The sequence below is a fragment of the Lonchura striata genome, chromosome 36 (assembly GCF_050655825.1).
Source record: "Lonchura striata isolate lonStrDom1 chromosome 36, ASM5065582v1, whole genome shotgun sequence".
In the NCBI taxonomy this organism is placed as follows: Eukaryota; Metazoa; Chordata; class Aves; order Passeriformes; family Estrildidae; genus Lonchura; species Lonchura striata.
In genome coordinates this window covers 6,430,168-6,449,645 of record NC_140738.1, presented here as the reverse complement: position 1 = coordinate 6,449,645, position 19,478 = coordinate 6,430,168, and the positions used below count along the sequence as shown (strand labels likewise).

General features: G+C 54.5%; 2 protein-coding genes across 2 annotated transcripts in view; both read left to right on the top strand.

Annotated features, from left to right (window-relative positions):
- LOC146764077 (uncharacterized) overlaps positions 1-19,478 on the top strand; it is an 86,267-nt gene that overhangs the window by 7,445 nt on the left and 59,344 nt on the right. The window lies entirely within an intron of this gene.
- Positions 1,350-3,158, top strand: LOC144248845 (olfactory receptor 14A16-like). The gene has a single exon (XM_077790825.2). The coding sequence runs from the start codon at positions 1,839-1,841 to the stop codon at positions 2,811-2,813; it is 975 nt and encodes a 324-aa protein (XP_077646951.2). The 5' UTR covers positions 1,350-1,838; the 3' UTR covers positions 2,814-3,158.

Here is a 19,478-nt window from a genome sequence, read left to right as displayed (position 1 = left end):
AAGCTCCCAAGGTACTCATTAAAGCAGATAATTGGGGCCATGATTGCACAAACCTCTGAGAGAGTCTGTAGCAAAAGGGAAACACCAAGTACCTTAAAATAACTGAAGTACCTTGAAGCATTAATGGGCCCCACTGAGTGTTGTTCTGGACAAAGCCTCTCCAGGGACTAATTAATGCAGAATATTGGAGGCCATGATTGCACAAAGCTCTCAGAGACTCCAAGGCAAAAGCAAAAGCCAAAGTCCTTTGAAAAACCTGCAGTCCCTGGGAGCATGAAGGAGCCCCCAGGGCCATTCCTGACCAAGGCTCCCCAGGGACTCCTTCCAGCAGATCCTTGAGGCCACTGGGATGTGGGCAAGGGGGGGGATGCTGAGGGCAGGACCAGGGGCTGACAGTGCCCAGCCTGGCTGGGGCTGTGCCAGGAGGCCCCAGGGCCTCAGGACAAGGTGTCTCCTCACAGCCCTTGGTGGCACAGACCCTGCTGTGCCCCAGGGCGCCAAGACTTGGCTTCTCTTTGTCCCTGCCTGGCATCAGTGCCTCCTGTTCTCTGCTCTGCCTGGGGCCTGGGGACACTTTCTCAGTCGTGTCTCTCAGTGGGACCCATTAAAAGTCCAAGAAACTTTGGAGTTGGATTCTGACTTGGAGTTCTGGAGAGGTTTCTGCAGCTCCCTCTCAGGGCCTGATGTTCAGGGCCTGAGCACAAAGCCCCAGAGGGTCATTAAAGTCCTCGTGCTGTGTCAGTGCTGCTGAGCTGGGCCGGGCTCCTGGCACAGAGGGTGATCCTGGTAACCAAGCAGAGCTTCAAAAGCACATTTCTCTTGCTGAGCAGCTCTTCTCCCAGCCCAGCAGGGCTGGGGCACTGCCTGCAGCCAGCCCAGGCACAGCACAGAGGCACAGAGAGCTTCAATCAGTCAGGGCTGGGAAGGGGCTGAGAAGTGCCTGGGGCAGAATCACTGCCAGCCCTTGGCACAGGAACCTCTGGCTGCAGGACAATGCAGCTGCAGCTCCTGGAGTGATCTCCTAAAGCTGGAACATCCCAATGGCCACAGACCCTGTGAGTGCATTCTCTGCTCATCTCCTGTGCAGAGCAGCCAGGGGTGCCCAGGGCTGTCCTGCAGAGCAGGGTCCTGCAGCCCAGGGCGCTGTGCTGGGCCAGGGACAATGCTGCCTGCCAGGGACAGCTCTCAGCCAGCCCTGGAGCTGCTCCCAGTGCTGGGGGACAAGGTGTGGGTGGATAGAGACAGCTGGTAAGGCTTGGAAATATTCTCCTTGTGTGGTGACGTTGCTGGATTTTTCGAACCTGCGTCCAGCATGACATTAAACTGCAGAACATTTCCAAGCAGATCATAATGGAAGCACAGCAAGGCAGGGGATGCATAAAGGGGAAAATCCTGCCTTTTAATCGACTGCTCTGGGTTGCCTGGATGGGAAATTGCACATAGATATTCATCTCTCAGTTTAGGTTTACAAAATTTAAAAAAAATTCTCTCAAATGTGAATAAGCCAGGGAGTAACATTAATCAGCACAGGCCCCCTTAGAGGCAGCATCAGTGTTGCTTTTCCAGACTCCTCAGGGTTGCTCTGACATTGCCAGCAGAGCCTGCAGAGCAAGAGCTGCCCCTGGGCACTGCCTGAGCTGGGAGGGGTCTGAAGTGCAGAGCTGAGTCCCCAGGGCTGGGCTGATTTCTGACAACACTGGCAGGACCCAAACCTAGGCACAGGGAAGCAGCTCCTGGTAGAGACAGCTCCAGGCAGCAGAGCCCTGGGCAGGCAGTCGGGGAAAGTGCCCCCAAGCTGTGCTGGGATATTTAAAGTCCTCTCTAAACCTAACTATTCTATGATTACTTTTCTTACAGATCCCCATGCCAAGGCAGCACAAATGTCCAACAGCAGCTCCATCAGCCACTTCCTCCTGCTGGCACTGGCAGACACGCGGCAGCTGCAGCTCCTGCACTTCTGCCTCTTCCTGGGCATCTCCCTGGCTGCCCTCCTGGGCAACGGCCTCATCATCAGCGCCGTAGCCTGCGGCCACCACCTGCACACGCCCATGTTCTTCTTCCTGCTCAACCTGGCCCTCAGCGACCTGGGCTCCATCTGCACCACTGTCCCCAAAGCCATGCACAATTCCCTCTGGGACACCAGGAACATCTCCTACACGGGATGTGCTGCTCAGGTCTTCTTTTTTGTTTTCTGTGGTGCAACAGAGTATTTCCTGCTGACCATCATGTGCTACGACCGCTACGTGTCCATCTGCAAACCCCTGCACTACGGGACCCTCCTGGGCAGCAGAGCTTGTGCCCACATGGCAGCAGCTGCCTGGGCCAGTGCCTTTCTCTATTCACTGCTGCACACAGCCAATACATTTTCCCTGCCCCTGTGCCATGGCAATGACCTGGGCCAGTTCTTCTGTGAAATACCACAGATCCTCAAGCTCTCCTGCTCCAAATCCTATCTCAGGAAACTTGGGCTTATTGCTGTTAGTGCTTGTTTGGCATTTGGTTGTTTTGTGTTCATTGTTTTCTCCTATGTGCAGATCTTCAGGGCTGTGCTGAGGATCCCCTCTGAGCAGGGACGGCACAAAGCCTTTTCCACCTGCCTCCCTCACCTGGCCGTGGTTGCTCTGTTCCTCTGCACTGTAATATTTGCCTACCTGAAGCCGCCCTCCATCTCCTCCCCATTCCTGGATCTGGCCTTGTCAGTTCTGTACTCGGTGGTGCCTCCAGCCCTGAACCCCCTCATCTACAGCCTGAGGAACAAGGAGCTCAAGGCTGCAGTGGGGAGACTGATGACTGGATGCTTTCAGGAACATTAAACTGCTAGCCAATTGCTTTAAATCACTTGTATTAAAAGTCAAATTTGATACTTATTGTTGGTTTCATGCGGAGGTTCTTTTTCTTCGTTTTACTTTTTTCATATTTTCCACAAAGAAATATAATTGTTTGTGCCATTTCTCATTTTGTTTCTCTCCATCTTCCCTGTGGCCACAGATTGTGTCAATGAGGGGTTGCACTCTCAGCAGCTTTAAAGGAATTAAAGGATTTCCCAGTAGATTGTTCTTCAGAGATGCCCTTTTATTGCCTTCTCTGGAGCTGCAGCAGCAATGTCTGTGTGCAGAGCTGGGGCAGATCAGGGCTGGCACAGCAGCTGTGCCCAGGAGCAGCAGCACTTGGTGCTGCCAGTGCTGCTCCCGTGGCCCTGCCCCGCTGCCCTGGTGGCCCTGGTGTTGCTGCAGGGCCTGAGTGCTCTCGGGGCCGGGCACAGTCCTGGGGGTGGCAGTGCCGGGACTGCAGCAGGGACAGGCCATGGGCACTGCTGGGGCAGCGCTGACGCCTCAGGCCAGGCCTGGGGGCTCCAGGCTCCTTGCCCAGGCTCTCTCAAGAACACGGCCAGGCCAATGCTCAGCACAGAAAACCCCCGTGAGCAGCCCCAGGCTGGCCGTGGGCAGGCTGGGGGCAAACAGCACGGCTTGTGCTCTGCAAGGGCGCTGGGGGAGACGGGAAGGAGCAGCAGAGCAGGGGCTGATCCATCCCCAGTGCACTGCACAGCCCAGGGCAGCGTCCCAGAGCGTCCTCATGGAGCTGCCAGCAACATCCCCCCTCTGCAGCCCTGGCCTCTCCCCCAGCTCACAGAGGTGCCGCATCCTTGCAGGCACAGACACAGCAGATCTGGCTCAGCAGCCCCTGTTTGCATTGCACACAGCAGGCGGGAGCACCCCCATGCTGGTGCTGTGGGGACATGGACCTGAGGCAGCACAAATGCCATCAGCCCCTGGGGCCAGGAAGGGCTGGGGGACGCTAGGGAAACCACTCAGCTTTGTCCTGGCCTCTGCAGTCAGCCAGAAAGTTTGTTCCCATCAGTTGGGAGTTTCCTGTCCCAGTGAGATGGTGCTGCTCAGAGCCAGGGCTGCCTGGCAGCCACCCCCAAACTGCCCTGAGCATTTCCTTGGCTTCCCCTTTGCTTTCTTTACTCTTCCCTGGTCCAGATTCCTTCCTCTTGCGCACCCCTGTTCCCTCCCCTGCACACAGCCCATCCCTGTTTGCCCTTTCCTCTCTGGCCCCACTCCCCATTGCAGTTCCTGACTTGGCACCATGGGAACATCCCTTGGGGAGCAGGATCATCCCACAAGTGCTGCAGGAATTGTCTGCAGGCTCCTGCAGTGCCTGGTGCTGCTCCCTTGCCAGAGGCACCCCAGGCCAGGGGGGCACATCTGGGCTTCTGTGTCTGGCTGTGGGGCTCCCTGTTCTGGGCAGTGAGGAGGAGCTGCAGAGGCTCTGCAGGACTGACAGGATGGGCTTTGGGGCTGTGAGGAGAAGCTGAGGGACCTGGGCTGCTGGAGCTTCTGAAGAGGAGGCCCAGGGCTCCTCCTGCAACTGCTCCAAGGGTGGTTTCAGAGAATCACAGAACCAGCAAGGTTGGAAAAGACCCTGGATATCATCAAGTCCAACGTGTGCCCTGACACCACCATTTCTTCCCTGAGCCTCCTCTTCTCCAATATCAACAAACCCAGATCCCTCAGCCGCTCCTCACAGGACTTGTGCTCCAGACCCCTCACCAGCCTTGTTGCCCTTCTCTGGACATGCTCCATCCCCTTCATGTCCTTCCTTAATTGGGGGCCCAGAACTGGACACAGCACTCAAGGTGCTGCCTAACCAGTGCCCAGCACAGGGGAAGAATCACTGCCCTGCTCCTGCTGGCCACACCATTCCTGATCCAGGCCAGGAGCCATTGACCGTCTTGGCCACCTGGGCACTCTGCTGGCTCATGTCCAGCCTGCTGTCCATCAGTCCCTGCAGGTCCCTTTCTGCCTGGCTGCTGTCCAGCCCCTCTGTCCCCAGCCTGTAGCGCTGCAGGGGTTGTTGTGGCCAAAGTGCAGGACCCAGCACTGGGACTTGTTAAACCTCACCTTGTTGGATTTGGGCCCTGGATCCAGCCTGTTCAGGGCCCTGTGCAGAGCCCTCCTACCCTCCAGCAGATCAACACTCCCAGACAACCTCGTATCACCAGGGTTCCATGAGGCCCCAGAGTGTCCCAGTGGTCTCCATGATTCCATGAGGCCTCCCAGTGTCACAATGTCCCTTTGGTTCCATGGGATCCCTTGGTGTCACAAAGTCCCTTGGATCCTTGGGCCCTGCAGTGTCACAATGTCACCGTGGTCCCCAAGGCCCTGCAGTGTCACAGTGGATTCTTGGTTCCATGAGGTCTGGCAGGGCGGCAATGCTCTCCTTGCTTCCACAGTGCCACAATGGCCTCTTGGTCCCAAGGGCCACCACAGTGTCAAACATGTTTCCTTCATTCCGTGAGTTCCTGAGGGGCAGCACTGGCCCCTCAGTTCCATGGGGCTCTGCAGGGTCGTAGTGGCCCCATCATGACACGAGATCCTGCTCTGTCACAAAGCTCTGCATGGTTCCACAAGGGCCTGCAAGGTCACAGTGGCCTCTTGGTTCCATGAGGCCTCAGAGTGCCCTGTTGATTCCCTTGGTGCTGCAGTGTCCTGGACTCCGACACTTCCTAAATTGGGGACCCCAGAACTGGACCCAGCACTCAAGGTGCTGCCCAACCAGTGCCCAGCACAGGTGAAACATGGATGAAAAATAAAAACCCCACAATTCCAATAAAGATTTGTAGGGAATGGTATGTTTATTTGCAGCGCTGGACACATGTAGGGACTCATCGCCCTTCAATGGACATGCACACCCCTAAGAAGTCCCAAAACTTTTTTATTACCCTTAATTAATTTCCATAGGCATAGAATTTCACAATAGGTTCATGCATATTCATTCTGATGATTTCATGTTACACTTAGAGCTAGTTACACTTGTTTTTGTCAGAAAGTACAGAAAGAACTCCTGGGTCACTCTGCGTGGTCTGTTTAAAGGCCCGAGGAGTCTTTCTTATCTCTTTTTAGTGTGGAAATTTGCATTCTTTCTCTTTAGCTGGGGCAACTTTGCTAGTGCTGCAGTTACCAGACTAAACAGAATATTTCACTCATGTTAGCAAGCTCAAAGGAGCACATTTCACCGAAATCCAAATGGATTTCTACCCTTTTAAATTTTCACTCTGTCTCTCAGGTGAAGAATCACTGCCCTGGTCCTTCTGGCCACAACATTCCTGATCCATAGAAATGCCAGGGGTTGGATGAGGGAAATGGTGGGGGGAGCATAGGGACAAAGTGTTATTGATTGTCAGCCATGAAGGATCATGATTTTCATATGTATTCAGATTGTATAACAAGGTGCTGGGGGTCAATATCAATTGGATATTGCTGATATCAAGATATAAGTAAGAAAAGTTAAAAGGACAAAACAATTATCTCTGCATTGTTTTCAATATAGTCTATCCACTTTGAAGACACTTCTGAAATCTGGTCCTGTCCTGACTGGGCCAAGGGCTACAGCATGAGTGATCTCCTGCTTGATCTGGGTGAAAGCTTGTTGCTGCTCAGGGCCCCAGTGGAAATTGTTTTTTTTTTGCGGGCGACCAGGTAGGGAGGGCTCAAAATCTGGCCGTACTTGAGAATGGGCATTCTCCAAAAACCTATGGCACCTAGGAAAGCTTGTGTTTCCTTCTTGCTGCTGGGTAGACATCACGGTGATCTTATTGATGACCTCAGTTGGAATCTGACTCTGTCCATCTTGCCACTTTACCCAAGGAATTGGATCTCTCAGGCAGGTCCCTTGACTTTGCTCTTCTTGATGGCAAAGCTTCCAGCAGAATTTGGACAATCCTCTCTTCTTTCTCAAACACTTCCATTGCCGTGTTCCCCCACGCAATGATGCCGTTGATGTATTGCAAGTGTTCTGGAGCCTCACCCTTTTCCAGTGCAGCCTGGATCAGCCCATGGCAGATGGTGGGGCTGTGCTTCCACCCCTGGGGCAGTCAGTTCCAGGTGTACTACACGCCCATCCAGGTGAAAGCAAACTGAGGCCTGCATTCTGCTGCCAGAGGAATGGAGAAAAACGCGTTAGCAATGTCAGCAGGGGCGTACCACTTTGCTGCCTTGCACTCCAACTTGTGCTGGAGTTCCAGCATGTCCAGCACAGCAGCGCTCAGAAGTGGAGTCATTTAATTCAAGCCACGATAGTCTACAGTCAATCTCCATTCTCCATCAGACATGTGCATAGGCCAGATGGGGCTGTGGAAGGGTGAGTGGGCCTTACTGACCACCCCTTGGCTCTCCAGCTCATGGATCATTCTGTGGATGGGGATCACGGCATCCCGATCCGTTCAATACTGCCGGCCGTGCACTGTCGAGGTGGCAATTGGCACTCGTTGCTCTTCCACCCTCAGGAGTCCTACTGCAGATGGGTTCTCTGACACTCCAGGCAAGGTGTTCAATTGCTTAATGTCCTCTGCCTCTACAGCAGCTATGCCAAAAGCCCACCTGAGTCCCTTTGGGTCTCTGTAACAGCCATTCTGGAGGAAGTCTATGCCCAGAACACACGGGGCCTCTGGGCCGGTCACAATGGATGTTTCTGCCGCTCCTTCCCAGTCAGGCTCACCTTGGCTCCCAACAGGGTCAATTGCTGCGATCCCCCCGTCACCCCAGCAATGGAAACAGGTTCTGCCCCCACATGTCCTGATGGCATTGGGGTACACTGTGCACCAGTATCAGCTAAGGCTTCATATTTCTGTGGCACTGATGTGCCAGGACATTGGATCCACACTGACAAAAAGATCTGGTTTTCCAGTGCCTCTCCCGGGCTTGAGGCAGGGCCCCTCTAGCCCTGGTTGTTATTTCTTTCCTAGGTATACATGGCAGAGGTACTTTAAAGGGATCTGACAAATCACACCCGGCAGCTCGGTCATGGGAGTTTGAGGCTGCCTTCACTTCACTGGAATTCCCTCGGTCAGTGCTTCCCTCCTTGAGCTGACACACCCACGCTGCCAGGACAGAAATGGGTTTCCCATCCCACCTTCCCATGTCTTCCCCATGGTCACACAGAAAGAACCCCAGGCCAGCCCGTGGGGCGTACCCTCTCTCTCTGGCTGGGGAACGTTGGGCTCTGACTTTGGGGCCTGTGACTCGCATGGGGCAATGTGGGAACTGTTCCTCCTCACCTCCACACTCACCTCCCTCATCTCCTCTTTGAGTTCCTTGCCCACAGCAGAGCCATGAGCCTGCACTGGGCCATGGATCATACTCTCACAATTTCTCAGCTGCTGGCAGCAGAGCCCACTGTCTCTCGGCTGTTATCAGCATTGATCGTGGCAGTGAAGGTGGTGTACTGAGACGGCCCCAGCCTTGCCAGACTCCACAGCATTTGCCCTGTGCCCCTGACCTTGTCGGGATCATTATCATGCTGTCCATCCCTCCCAAAGAGTACCTCCAATGCTGCCACTTCCCTCAGCTGTTGGATCCCTTCCTCAAGGTTTTCCAGCACGTTCTATGCTGGTGCTCCTGCTTTCTCTCCCTGTGGACAAACCTCTCTCTGACACTCATTAAAATCCACTCCCAGAGGGAAAGGGACCCTGGCTCCCTTACAAAAATCTGATTCATACCTGAGTCCTGGGTCAAGGGTCCCAAATTCCTTGCCTCACCACCATCCAGCTGGGCACCTGTACCCATGAGGTCTCAGTCTTGAAGTAGTCAGGTTGTATAAGCCTCACGTCTCCGTCGTTCAATGTCCTTGTGCAGGTTACAGAGACTTTTGTACGTCAGGGACTCGGTGATGATCGCAACCTCTGGCTCCCCTGTGGGTTGTGAGGGCCTTCCCTTATCTGGGTGCTCTGATTCCATCTTAGACCTCCTTGTTTCTACAGGGGCAACTGCTGCTGGCTGTGGCTGCCTTTGTGGCTCAGCTGGAACCTGGACAGTTGTAACATCTGTGGGTTCCACTGCTGCCCCATCAGACTCTCCTTTTTCGAGGCAGGGGGAGGGCTTCTCACCAGCTGAGCAAATGCACTCCTTCAGCATCTCCTGCATCTCCCTCACCAGACCCCCACCCAGTCTGGGTGGTTCATATCTGGGGTGGCTGTGGGGCAGGGTCAGGCTCTGGGGCAGCAGCATCCCTGGTCTCTGGGGCCGTGTCAGGTTCTGGGCTGGGTGTCAGGGTGGTTATCCAGGTTAATCTTCCCTTGTCTCTCAGTGCCAAATAGAACAGGGCTAACAGCAACACAGCCCCTGTATGAGATCATTGGTATTTGGAGTGGATCTGAGCCCTTCACAAACTGGTGGGGCAAACCCAAAGAGATGGTTAAAGGGTTGGGAGAAAATTTCCCCTGGTGTCATTTCCTCACAGTAGGTGCCACTATTAAAGTAACCCCAAAAGCACACAGTCAGTGTGTGACAGCTGTGAATCCATGTGCCTGCTTCCCAGAGGAAGTTAAAGATCCATGAATTCTTCCCCTTATTCACCCATAAAACAAACCGGAGAACAGCCACAGCAGCCTTGGCTGTAGGAGCCGTGTTTAGATCAGGGCCTGCAAATGGAGAAATGCAGCCACGGTTCCGTGCCACCCAAACCAGGGCAGGCTGGAGCACAGGGTGCCGCTGAACGAGGTTTCTGTAGCAGCACACAGAAATTGGATTACTCAAGAACTGTTATTCTCTTTTTTGTTTCTGTGCCCTCGAGCTGCACGTTGGGTGCCAAAATCTGTCTTGGTTTGCAAAGACAGGAGTCTGCTAAGGAAGGCAGGACCCTCCCTGAAATGGGGAAAAAAATAAATGTAGACCCCCTCCCTGTAAATTGCTATAAATTTGAAGTTAAGGGCGACTCTCAGGCAAAAATATGGGAGCAGGAATAACAGTTCTTTATTAGGGAAGAAAATAAAAAGATAAAATAAACAATGCAGTGAACCAACCTCTAACAGATGGCAATTGAATACATCTTGCCTTGCAATCTAGGACAACAACTTATTCAGCATGAATCACATCCATTTACCACATCCCCTTACCCCCTGATATTGCCCACCTGGGACTGACATCCCAAAACATTTTTTAAAAATTGTGCATTTTTCTTCATAATTAAAATTAAGTGAATTTTTAATTAAATTAATTAAACTGATTGATTTTTGATAAAGTAATTAAAATTTTATTTTGCTTATGCATAAAAATATTATTCTATATTTTAACATTTCATCTTAATGCTTCTATAAAAAAATCTCTGTATGTTTTTTGCAACCAAAAACGGATTGGTCATTGGTTCTAAGTAACACAATTCCCTTCATTAATTCATTGACCACTATTGGCTATTGATTTTACCCCCTTTATTGTATTTTCCTTTATTTGTATTATTTTTATCATCATTTTTATCATTTTCACAGACAGGGTAAAAGCGGCCACTTTGGGGCCCACGGAGACATTTCTGGGCACATTTGGGGCAGTTTTGTGTCTGTGGAGGGAATTCGGAGAGAACTTGAGGGTCTGGGGGACCCCTGGGGGAGCCGGGCGGGCGCTTGGAGGGGCACTCAGGGATCCTGAGGGGCAGTTCGGGGTCCGGGGGAGCACTCGGGGGTCCGGGGCCCTGGAGGTCAGCGAGGGGAATTTGGGGCCCTTCGGGGTCCGGGGAGCACCCGGGGGAGCTTGGGGAGATTTAACCGGGTTCCTCAGGGCGCAGGGCGCGGCAGGAATTTTAGGCGCGGAACTGTGTTCTGAGGGGCTCTGGGGCCGCGGGGGATGAGAGGAGAGGAATTCCCAGAAGTGGCTGTACCGGGCACCTGTGGGGCTGGGAGCACTCAGGGGATCCGGGGACGCTTTTGGGGGGTCCCGAATGGGCGCTGAGGGGACTTGGGGATCCCGGAGGGTCTGGGGGACACTGACGGGAGAGATGGGGGCGGTACCGGGGTTCTGTGGAGCGCGGGGCATGACGGGCGTTGTAGTCCCGGCTTTAATGGGGCTCTATGGGGCTGCGGGGCATGACGGGAGTTGTAGGCAAAAGAAAAGATGGCGCAGACCCCCAGGCACCGCCCCCAAAGCCATGATCCCTGACGCTTATTGGTTGGAAGCAGTGATGGGCGGGACCCTCCGCCAATGGGAGGTAGCGGGGACGGGAACAGCCCATTCCAGTACAGCTCCAGTGCCCCTCCAGGGCGTCCCAGCACAGCCCAGTTCATCCCCAGTACAGCCCAGTAGAAACCGAGTTCCCCTCCAATCTTTCCCAGTACAGCCCAGTCCCTCCCAATACACCTGAGTTCATTCCCAGGCCCTCCCAGTTCATCCCAATGTCATCCACAGTATGCCCCAGTATTGCCCAGTCTTCCCCACAATGTCCCTAGTTTGTCCCAGTATCCCCCAGTTTCACTCACAGTTTCACTCCCAGTATGTCCCAGTGTGTCCCAGCCCACCCAGATTCCCCCTCAGCATTCCTCATGTTCCCAGGCTGTCCCAGTGCCCCACAGGATCACTCCCAGTATGTCCCAGTGTCTCCCACAGCATTCCCAGTGTTCCCCAGTATGTCCCAGTCCTCCCCAGTGTTTCCAAGGACAGTTTAATTTCTCAGGGCTGCCGTGGCAGCCAAACCCAGCAGTGGGGTCAGTGCAGTGCCCATGGCCACAGCCCCTTGCAGTGCCCAGTGCAGCTGGGGCTGATGATCCACCCTCACAGCTGGCCCTGGGCTGGTCTGGAGGAGTTTTGGTGGCACCTTGGGCTGGCACACACCTGAGGAGGGTGTCTGTTTTCATGGGGAAACTCAGGGGTTTTAGATTGTTCCAAACATAGAAAAAGGGAAAGCCCCTCTTAGGCTGGGTGCAGCCAGCTCTGCAGGCACAGCAGGTCCCAGGTGAGTGAGGACAGACAGGATGGGCTGGGGCAATGTGGAGCAAGGTTGTCCACGCTGGGCCAGAGCTCAGGGCACAGCTTCTCTGAGCAGGCCAGAGCTCCTGAGGGGAGACCCTGGGTCAATATCAATCATAGAATGCTGAATAGCCTCTGATCTAAAGAGAAATGTAATAAATTACACGCTTTAAAACAGGAATGTGTATTTCTTACAAGCAGATTGAAATCTTTCTTCACAACTGGAATAGGAAAACTTTAATGACCCTCTCAGGGCTTTGGTGTTGTTTACATCAGACTCAGTCCCTGAGAGTGTCTTCAAAAAACTTCTAAAGAACTCAAAGTTAAATTAAAACTCCAAAGTTTCTTGAAGTTTTAATGGGTCCCACTGAGGAACAGGACTGAGAAAGTTTCCCCAGGTTCCCGTCAGAGCAGAACACTGGAGTCAGTGATGACAGCTGGGCACAAGCAAGGGAAAGGTGTCTCTGGTGCTGAGCAAACCTGGATGTGTTTCAGGAAAGCAAAGGGCCCAGGCCTGAGCCCCAGCCCCTGGCAAGGCAGATCCTGTCCCTCCCTCATTGCTCAGGGCTCTTCCCGGGATGGGCACTGGCATGAGGGGATGTGCAGTGCCAAGGGCAGGACCATGGGGCGGCCCCTGCCAGGTTGCTGAGCAGGGACAAGGAGGCACTGAGGCCCCAGGGCTGCAAGGGTCACTTGTCCCCTCGTGGCCTCAGGCCCAGGGCCAGCAGCCATGGCCAAAGGGCTGCACAGGTTGGCTCTGTCAGGGCCTTGCAGCTGCTGCACATCCCTGAGCCCTCTGCAGCCCAGGCTGTCCCACGGTGTCCCTGCCCTGCGCCTCTGTCCCTGCAGGCTGTCGTCACCCCCGGCTGCCCCACCTCGCTGGCCCTTCCTTTGCTGGCAGCTCTGCCTCCTGCTGCCCCTGCCTGGCCACACAAAGACTTGGGCTGCTCCAGGCTCCTGCTGGGGACGTGTTGCACCACAGCCCTGCCCTGGGAGGGAAATTCCTTTCTCCTCCTGTGTCCAGTCTGGACTTCCCCAGCTGCATTTGGGGCATAATTTCTCTCCCTGCCTGATTCCCACTATGGAGAAAAGCTCCACCATTTCAGAATCCACCCTTCAAGCCCTGCCAGGCCACTCCTGATCTGTCCTCAGTCTCTTCACAGCTGAGCCCAGGCACATCAGCCTCCATACATGGGTTATGTTCCTGAGGCCTGCAAAACCCAGCTCGGGAGATCTCTGGGCCCTGTCCAAGGTGTTTGCAAAGGAAAACATTCTGCTCATATCACCAGAGGCCAAGGCCAGGCAGAACTGTCTGTCCTGGCAGCTTTTGTCTGGGAGCAATCCTAGGATAGATGGAATTTTGGCGGCCACATTCCAGCTCCTGCCATGGCCCCTGGACAAGAGGGTCAGTTCTTTTCTGCAGGAAGGAAGGCACAGAGCCCCAGTGCTTCTGAGGCAACTGAGATGCGACCATCAGAGGCCAAGGCCAGCCAGAGCTGGCAGGTCTTTTTCTGGCAGATACCCTTGCATACAGGAAATTTTTGAGGGGAAGTACCAATTTTGTCCATGGATGTCTGAAAAGAGGGACAGTTATTTTCCATAGCAAGGAAAGCACGGAGCCCCAGTGGTTCATGGGCAGATGAGAAGCAGTCCTTGACATTCCAAGATCAGCCAGACCTGTCAGGTGGCCCCTGGGAGGCCAACCCAGCCAGACCTGTTGCCTGTTCCCCTCATTCCATGGATCCCCACAGTGTCCCAATGGTCCCTTGTTTCCAGGAGGCCCTGAGGTATCACAATGCCCCCTTGATGACACGAGGCTCTGAAGGGTCGGAATGGTCTCCACGGTTCCACAAGGCCCCACAGAGTCATGGTGGTCTCTGGGTTCCATGGAGCTCCGTGGTGTCACCGTGGCCCCAAAGTGTCACAATGGACTCCATGGTTCCACCAGGTCCTCACCGTGCCACCATGGTCTCCACAGGAAGGGAACAACCCAGCCCCAGTGCTGCAGGGGCAGATGAGCCACAGCCACCAGAGGCCAAGGGCAGCCAGATCAGATGGTGCTGGCAGATTTTGTCCTTGGATATAGGGAATTTTAGAGGTGGAATGCCAGTTTCAGACCTGGCTGCCTGGAGGTGAAGGACGGTTCTTTTCCACAGGAAGGCAAGGATGGAACACTGGTGTTTCAGGGGCAGATGAAAGGTGACCATCAGAGGCCAAGGGCAGCCAGACCTCTCTGTTCTGGTATTTTTTTTGTCTGAAAGAAACCCTTGGATATAGGGAATTTGGGAGGTGGAACCCCAATTTTGGCCATTTCTGCATTGTTAAGAAGGACGGTTCTTTTCCATAGGAAGGAAAACACCGAGCCCCAGTGTTGCAGGGGCAGAAGCAGAGAGAGAAGGCTCCTGGGAGGCCGGGCCATTCAGACCTGTTTGTCCTGGCAGCTTTTGTCACTGAGAAATCCTTGGACCTAGGGAATTCTGGAGGAGGATTCCAAACTTTGGCCATGGGCATCTGGTCAAGATGGATGGTTTTTCCCATAGGAAAGAGAAGCGTGGAGCCCAGGTGTTTTGGAAGAAGATGAGAGGTGGTCACCATAGGCCAAGAGAGCCAGACTTGTCTCTCCTGGACCTTTCATCTGGGGGAAATCCTTGGATATTCAGAATTTTGAAGGTGGAATCTCAGTTCTGGCCATGGGCACCTGGGCAGGAAGAAGAGTTCTTTTCATCAGAAAGGAAAGCACAAAGCCCCAGTGTTTCAAAGGCAGATAAGAATCAGCTCTTTGGAAACCAAGGCCAGCCAGACTTGTCTCTCCTGGAAGCTTTCACCTCGGAGAAATCCATGGATATAGGGAATCCTGGAGGCGGATTCCCAACTTTGGCCATGGGTGCCTGGATGTGAAAGGTGCTTTTTTCCCATAAGAAAGAAAAGCACAGGGTCCCAGTGTTTCGCAGGCAGATGAGAGGTGGCCCCCAGGTGGCCCAGCCAGCCAGGCCTTGATGCCTTGAGAGGCCACCTAGAGCAGAGGCTGGACAGTGTTACAGGAGTAAAGTGGGGATTTATTAAAAAGGCCTTCAAAGGATTCACCTGGGCAGTACAAGGGCCTGGCTGAGGGTACACCCAGGATGGACGCCAGGTCACGCGTTTTCACACTTTTAAAAGTTCTGGTTCATTTCCATATTGGGGTTAATTGTCAATTACACCTTCAGGTTATGCAGCCCCACCCTCCCAGTCTGCTCTCCTCAATTTGCTGGTGTTTTCACTTTTTGGGCCTGAAGCTGCAGCGGTGTCCTTGGATCTCGGGCAGGAAAAGGATTGTTTTGTCTGACTACACTGTAAGAGAACTTGCTGACACTCTGCATGAAGTTCAGAGTTACAGACTGATACAGCACAGAATTGGGAAAATATGGAAGCTAAAACTTAAGGCATCAGCCTGTCCCATGTTCCCTTGGTTCCATGGGGACCCACAGTGTCACAATGGCTCCTCGTGACACTCTGGGCTCCACAGTGTCACCCTGGGCCCTTGGATCCATGGGAGCTTCCCAATGGTCCCCTCTGATTCCACGAGGTCCCGACAGTGTCACAACTGATCCATGGCTCGATGAGGTTCCCCAGTGTCACCAGGGTGTCCTTGGACCTGCCTTGTCACAACTGACCCATGGCTCCATGAGGCTCCATGAGGTTCCCCAGTGTCACCGTGGTCGCTGTCAGAGGCTGGATGAGATCAATGTCCCCAGACACCTTGGCCTGAGCTGTCAATCAGTCACACAGATGGGACAGCGCTGACCCAGCTCTGAACACCTGAGATATCAGAAGTCCCAGCTGGGGGGAGGCCCACGAAGGCCCAGGGGCTTAAAACCAAGGAGCACAAGGTCAGCCCCTGGTATGGACTCTGCCTTCTCCTGGGGTTTGTGTCTCACCCACACTGGAGCCCCGGGAGCTGGGAGCCACATGTGCGTCTTTCTGTGGAGCTTCTCTCTTCCTGTCTCTCTCTCTCTTTCCTCTCCTTCTAATGCTCTTTATATGGAACAGTTTTGGGTACCTGAACAACTGCAGTGTTTAGGGGTTTCCAGGTTAAATGGGCTGAGGGAATGAAGTTGCAGCTGTGACAAGTGATTAAGTTGGATTGGATTTGTATTAAATACTTTTCCAAAGTTCCTTGTTCTTTTGTACTTTGCCAGTAAAATTTTGGGGGTCCCGAATTGACACTGAGGGGCACTTGGGGGTCCCGGAGGGTCTGGGGACACTGATGGGACAGATGGGGGCGGTACCGGGGTTCTGTGGAGCGCGGGGCATGACGGGCGTTGTAGTCCCGGCTTTAATGGGGCTCTATGGGGCCGCAGAGCATGACGGGAGTTGTAGCCAAAAGAAAAGATGGCGCAGACCCCAGGCCCCGCCCCCAAAGCCATGATCCCTGGCGCTGATTGGTTGGGGCTGTGATAGGCGGGAGCCTCGGCCAATGGGAGCCAGTGCGGGCGGGAACAGCCCATTCAACCCCTCCAGTCCCGCCCAGCACAGCCCAGTTCATCCCCAGTACAGCCCAGTACAGCCCCAGTGCCCCTCCAGTTCTTCCCAGCACAGCCCAGTTCATCCCCAGTACAGCCCAGTACAGCCCCAGTGCCCCTCCAGTCCCTCCCAGCACAGCCCAGTTCATCCCCAGTACAGCCCCAGTGCCCCTCCAGTCTCTCCCAGCACAGCCCAGTTCATCCTCAGTACAGCCCAGTACAACCCCATTTCCCCTCCAGTCCCTCCCAGTACAGCCCAGTCCCTCCCAATACACCTGAGTTCATTCCCAGGCCCTCCCAGTCCCCCCAGTGCCATCCATATCCCGCTCCAGTGTCCCCCAGTCTTCCCCACAGCGTTCCTGCCCATTGCGGGGCAGCGGCGCAGACGGAATGTCCTGCGGCCCAAACCTCCTGCTCCTGCCACACAGCGCCAGCCTTCTCCCCTCCTCCTCCTCTCCCAGCACGGCACAAATTCCAGCTCGGAGGAGGCTTCCCCAGAGAGGGCTCCGGCTCCTGTCTCAGCCCGAGTGTCCCTGCAGAGGAACAGGGCATCTTTCAGGCACTTCCACAAGCTCAGGGTTCCCATTTCATGGCAAATCTGGGATGAAAATGGCCTTTTTCAGAAAGGCAAATGCAGAGGAGATGGATTAGAAATTATTTGGGAAAAGTGACCCTTCTTCCAGACAAAGCTCACCAAGTCATTGCCTGCATTTCTCCTTTTCAGGTTCTTACAGTCATCTCCTGAAAGGTCCAGATTGTTCTGGTGCTTTTCATGAACTGATTGAACTCTTGATAGATATCAGTGCATGAGATGTGGAAGCTTCTAAAATGAACACAGAAACAAACTCCCTCTGTCAGCCCATTTTCATCTTCTACATCACTTTCAAGCTGTCCATAGGGGTGTTGGAATGATTATCACACAGCTCTCCATTTCTGGCTGCAGGCTCTGGATATTCTTTCTCTGCATTCAGTCAGGCTTGCATTCCCTGACAATTCCTGGTAGCCCATCATGGTTTCTTAGGGTAGAACAATAACAGTGAAAATCTCACCAATGGCACAACTGCCCAGCCCACAAGGAAAAGAAAGAACAAATTGTAAAGTTCTTCAACTATTTGTCCCGCTTTTCTGCAAGAGTCGAGCTGCACACACGGTGTGGAAAGGCAAGAGAAGCTGCAGCTGGTGGCACATCTTGTGACAGAAGCTGCTCAAAGCTTCCTCGTTCTCCAGCCAAGGTTCTTGGAAACAGCAAATAGGACTGTGTAGAAGATTCTGGGAAAACTGAAACAGCTTTTAAGAAATGAAATGAAAATGGAAAGAAACAATCCAAGATGTTTTTCTCTGTTTATTTTTATGTTACCCTTTTCTATCTTTCACTACTTCTCCTTCCCACTAATTGCAAGTGGATCTCACTTCTATGATCCACAACGTGGCAAGTTTTAGACAGTGTAAAATACCATGAGCTAAACACAGTTTGTCTTCCCCTGTTTTGGTTTTTTTTTTTTTTTTTTGGAAATCAGTGCTGGGGACTAAGTGCAGTGCTTGGGTCAGGTACAAATTCAGCATTGAGGGAATGTGCTCCAAGAGTGTTTGACCCTCAGCAGGGACAATGAACAGCAGCGACCGAGGGGATTCCTGTGCCCCTGGGCAGGACTCCAGGCTCTGGGTCTGGGCTGGACACAGCAAAGTTCCCATGTTTGGACAGGCTCAGGGGCTGCCCCGGGGAGCGCGGGGCTGGGCGCGGGGGCGAGCGGGCAGCGGACACACGGACACGGGATCACATGGACACGGGGACACACGGATATGGACACACGGACACGGGGACACACGGACACAGGGACACACGGACACGGGGACACACGGACACGGGGACACACGAACAAGGGGACACACGAACAAGGGGACACACAGACATGGACACACGGACATGGGGACACATGGACACGGGGACACATGGACACAGGGACACATGGACACGGACACACGGACTGGGGGACACACGGACACGGGGACACACGGACATGCACACACGGACACGGGGACACACGGACACGGGGACACATGGACACGGACACACGGACACAGGGATACATGGACACGGAGCTTCAGCTGCAGCGGCAGCAGCAGCAGCGAAAGCAGCGAAAGCCGCGAAAGCATCCAGCGCCGGGGCGAGCTGGTGAGTGAGCGGGGCCAGCGGCAGAAGCCGGGCCGTGCCGGGCGGGGATGAGCCGGGGCCCGGCAGGGTGGGAGCTGCCAGGACGCCTGGAGGGAGAGCGGGCGTGGGGCCAGCGCAGGGCGCAGAGCATCCCGGGCTGGCTGAGGGGTTCCCGACCCCCGGCACGGCATCAGCCCCACTGACGGCATCGTGCTCCTCCCGCAGCCCCACGGCACCAGCGCAGCCCTGGAGATCGCGCTGCTGGACAAGGTCTCCTCTGGCTGTGCTGGTGTCATTCACCTCCTGGAGTGGCTTCAGCTCCCCGACAGCTTTGTGCTGGTGCTGGAGCATCCGGAGCGGTGCCAGGACCTGTCGGGTTTCCTGGCGGAGCGGGGGTTCCTGCCGGAGGAGGAGGCTCAGGGGCTCCTCCTCCAGGTGCTGGAGGCCGTGCGGCGCTGCCCCAGCTGCGGGGTCCTGCACAGGTACATCAAACCAGGGAACATCCTGCTCAACCTGGCCACCGGGCAGCTGACACTGATCGACTTTGGCTGTGGCACTTTCCTCCAAGACACAGCCTACACCCAGTTTGCAGGTGAGCCCTGCCAGGGGATGCTCCTGGGCATCTCATGACCCAGCCGAGGTGCAGCACCGGGGCTTCCCCTATTGCAGCCAGGATGGGATTAATGCTGGAGCCAGGTTGATTTGAGTGGGGGTGTGAGGGGGTCCAGCTCCCATCCCTTCCGACAGCCTTCAGCACCCACTGTGCCCTGGGCTGGGGGTGGAGCTGGGGCAGCCAGCCCGACAAAAACCCCCATGGGGGTAGCAGAGAGGGGGGTCTGACCCCGTGCCCCAGACGGTTTGGTGTGCAGGTGAGGAAGGGCTTGGACTGCTCTGCTCCCCTTGTTTGCCTTGGCTTATTAACAATTTGTGGGGCCATGGAAGCAGGGAGGAGAGGGGGTTTTCTCCACCACTGGGTGAGTTTCTTTTGTGTGTCATGGTTGTGCCTTCCCAGGGCTTCTGCTGCCCTCTTCCAGCACCAGTGGCTTCTTTTCCAGCCCTGTGTCTGTACACAAGTCCCAGGCGCTGGCGAGA

Bases quoted from the DNA above. Each gene is read 5' to 3' on its own strand.
- LOC144248845 (XM_077790825.2), top strand. From the start codon at position 1,839: ATGATTACTTTTCTTACAGATCCCCATGCCAAGGCAGCACAAATGTCC.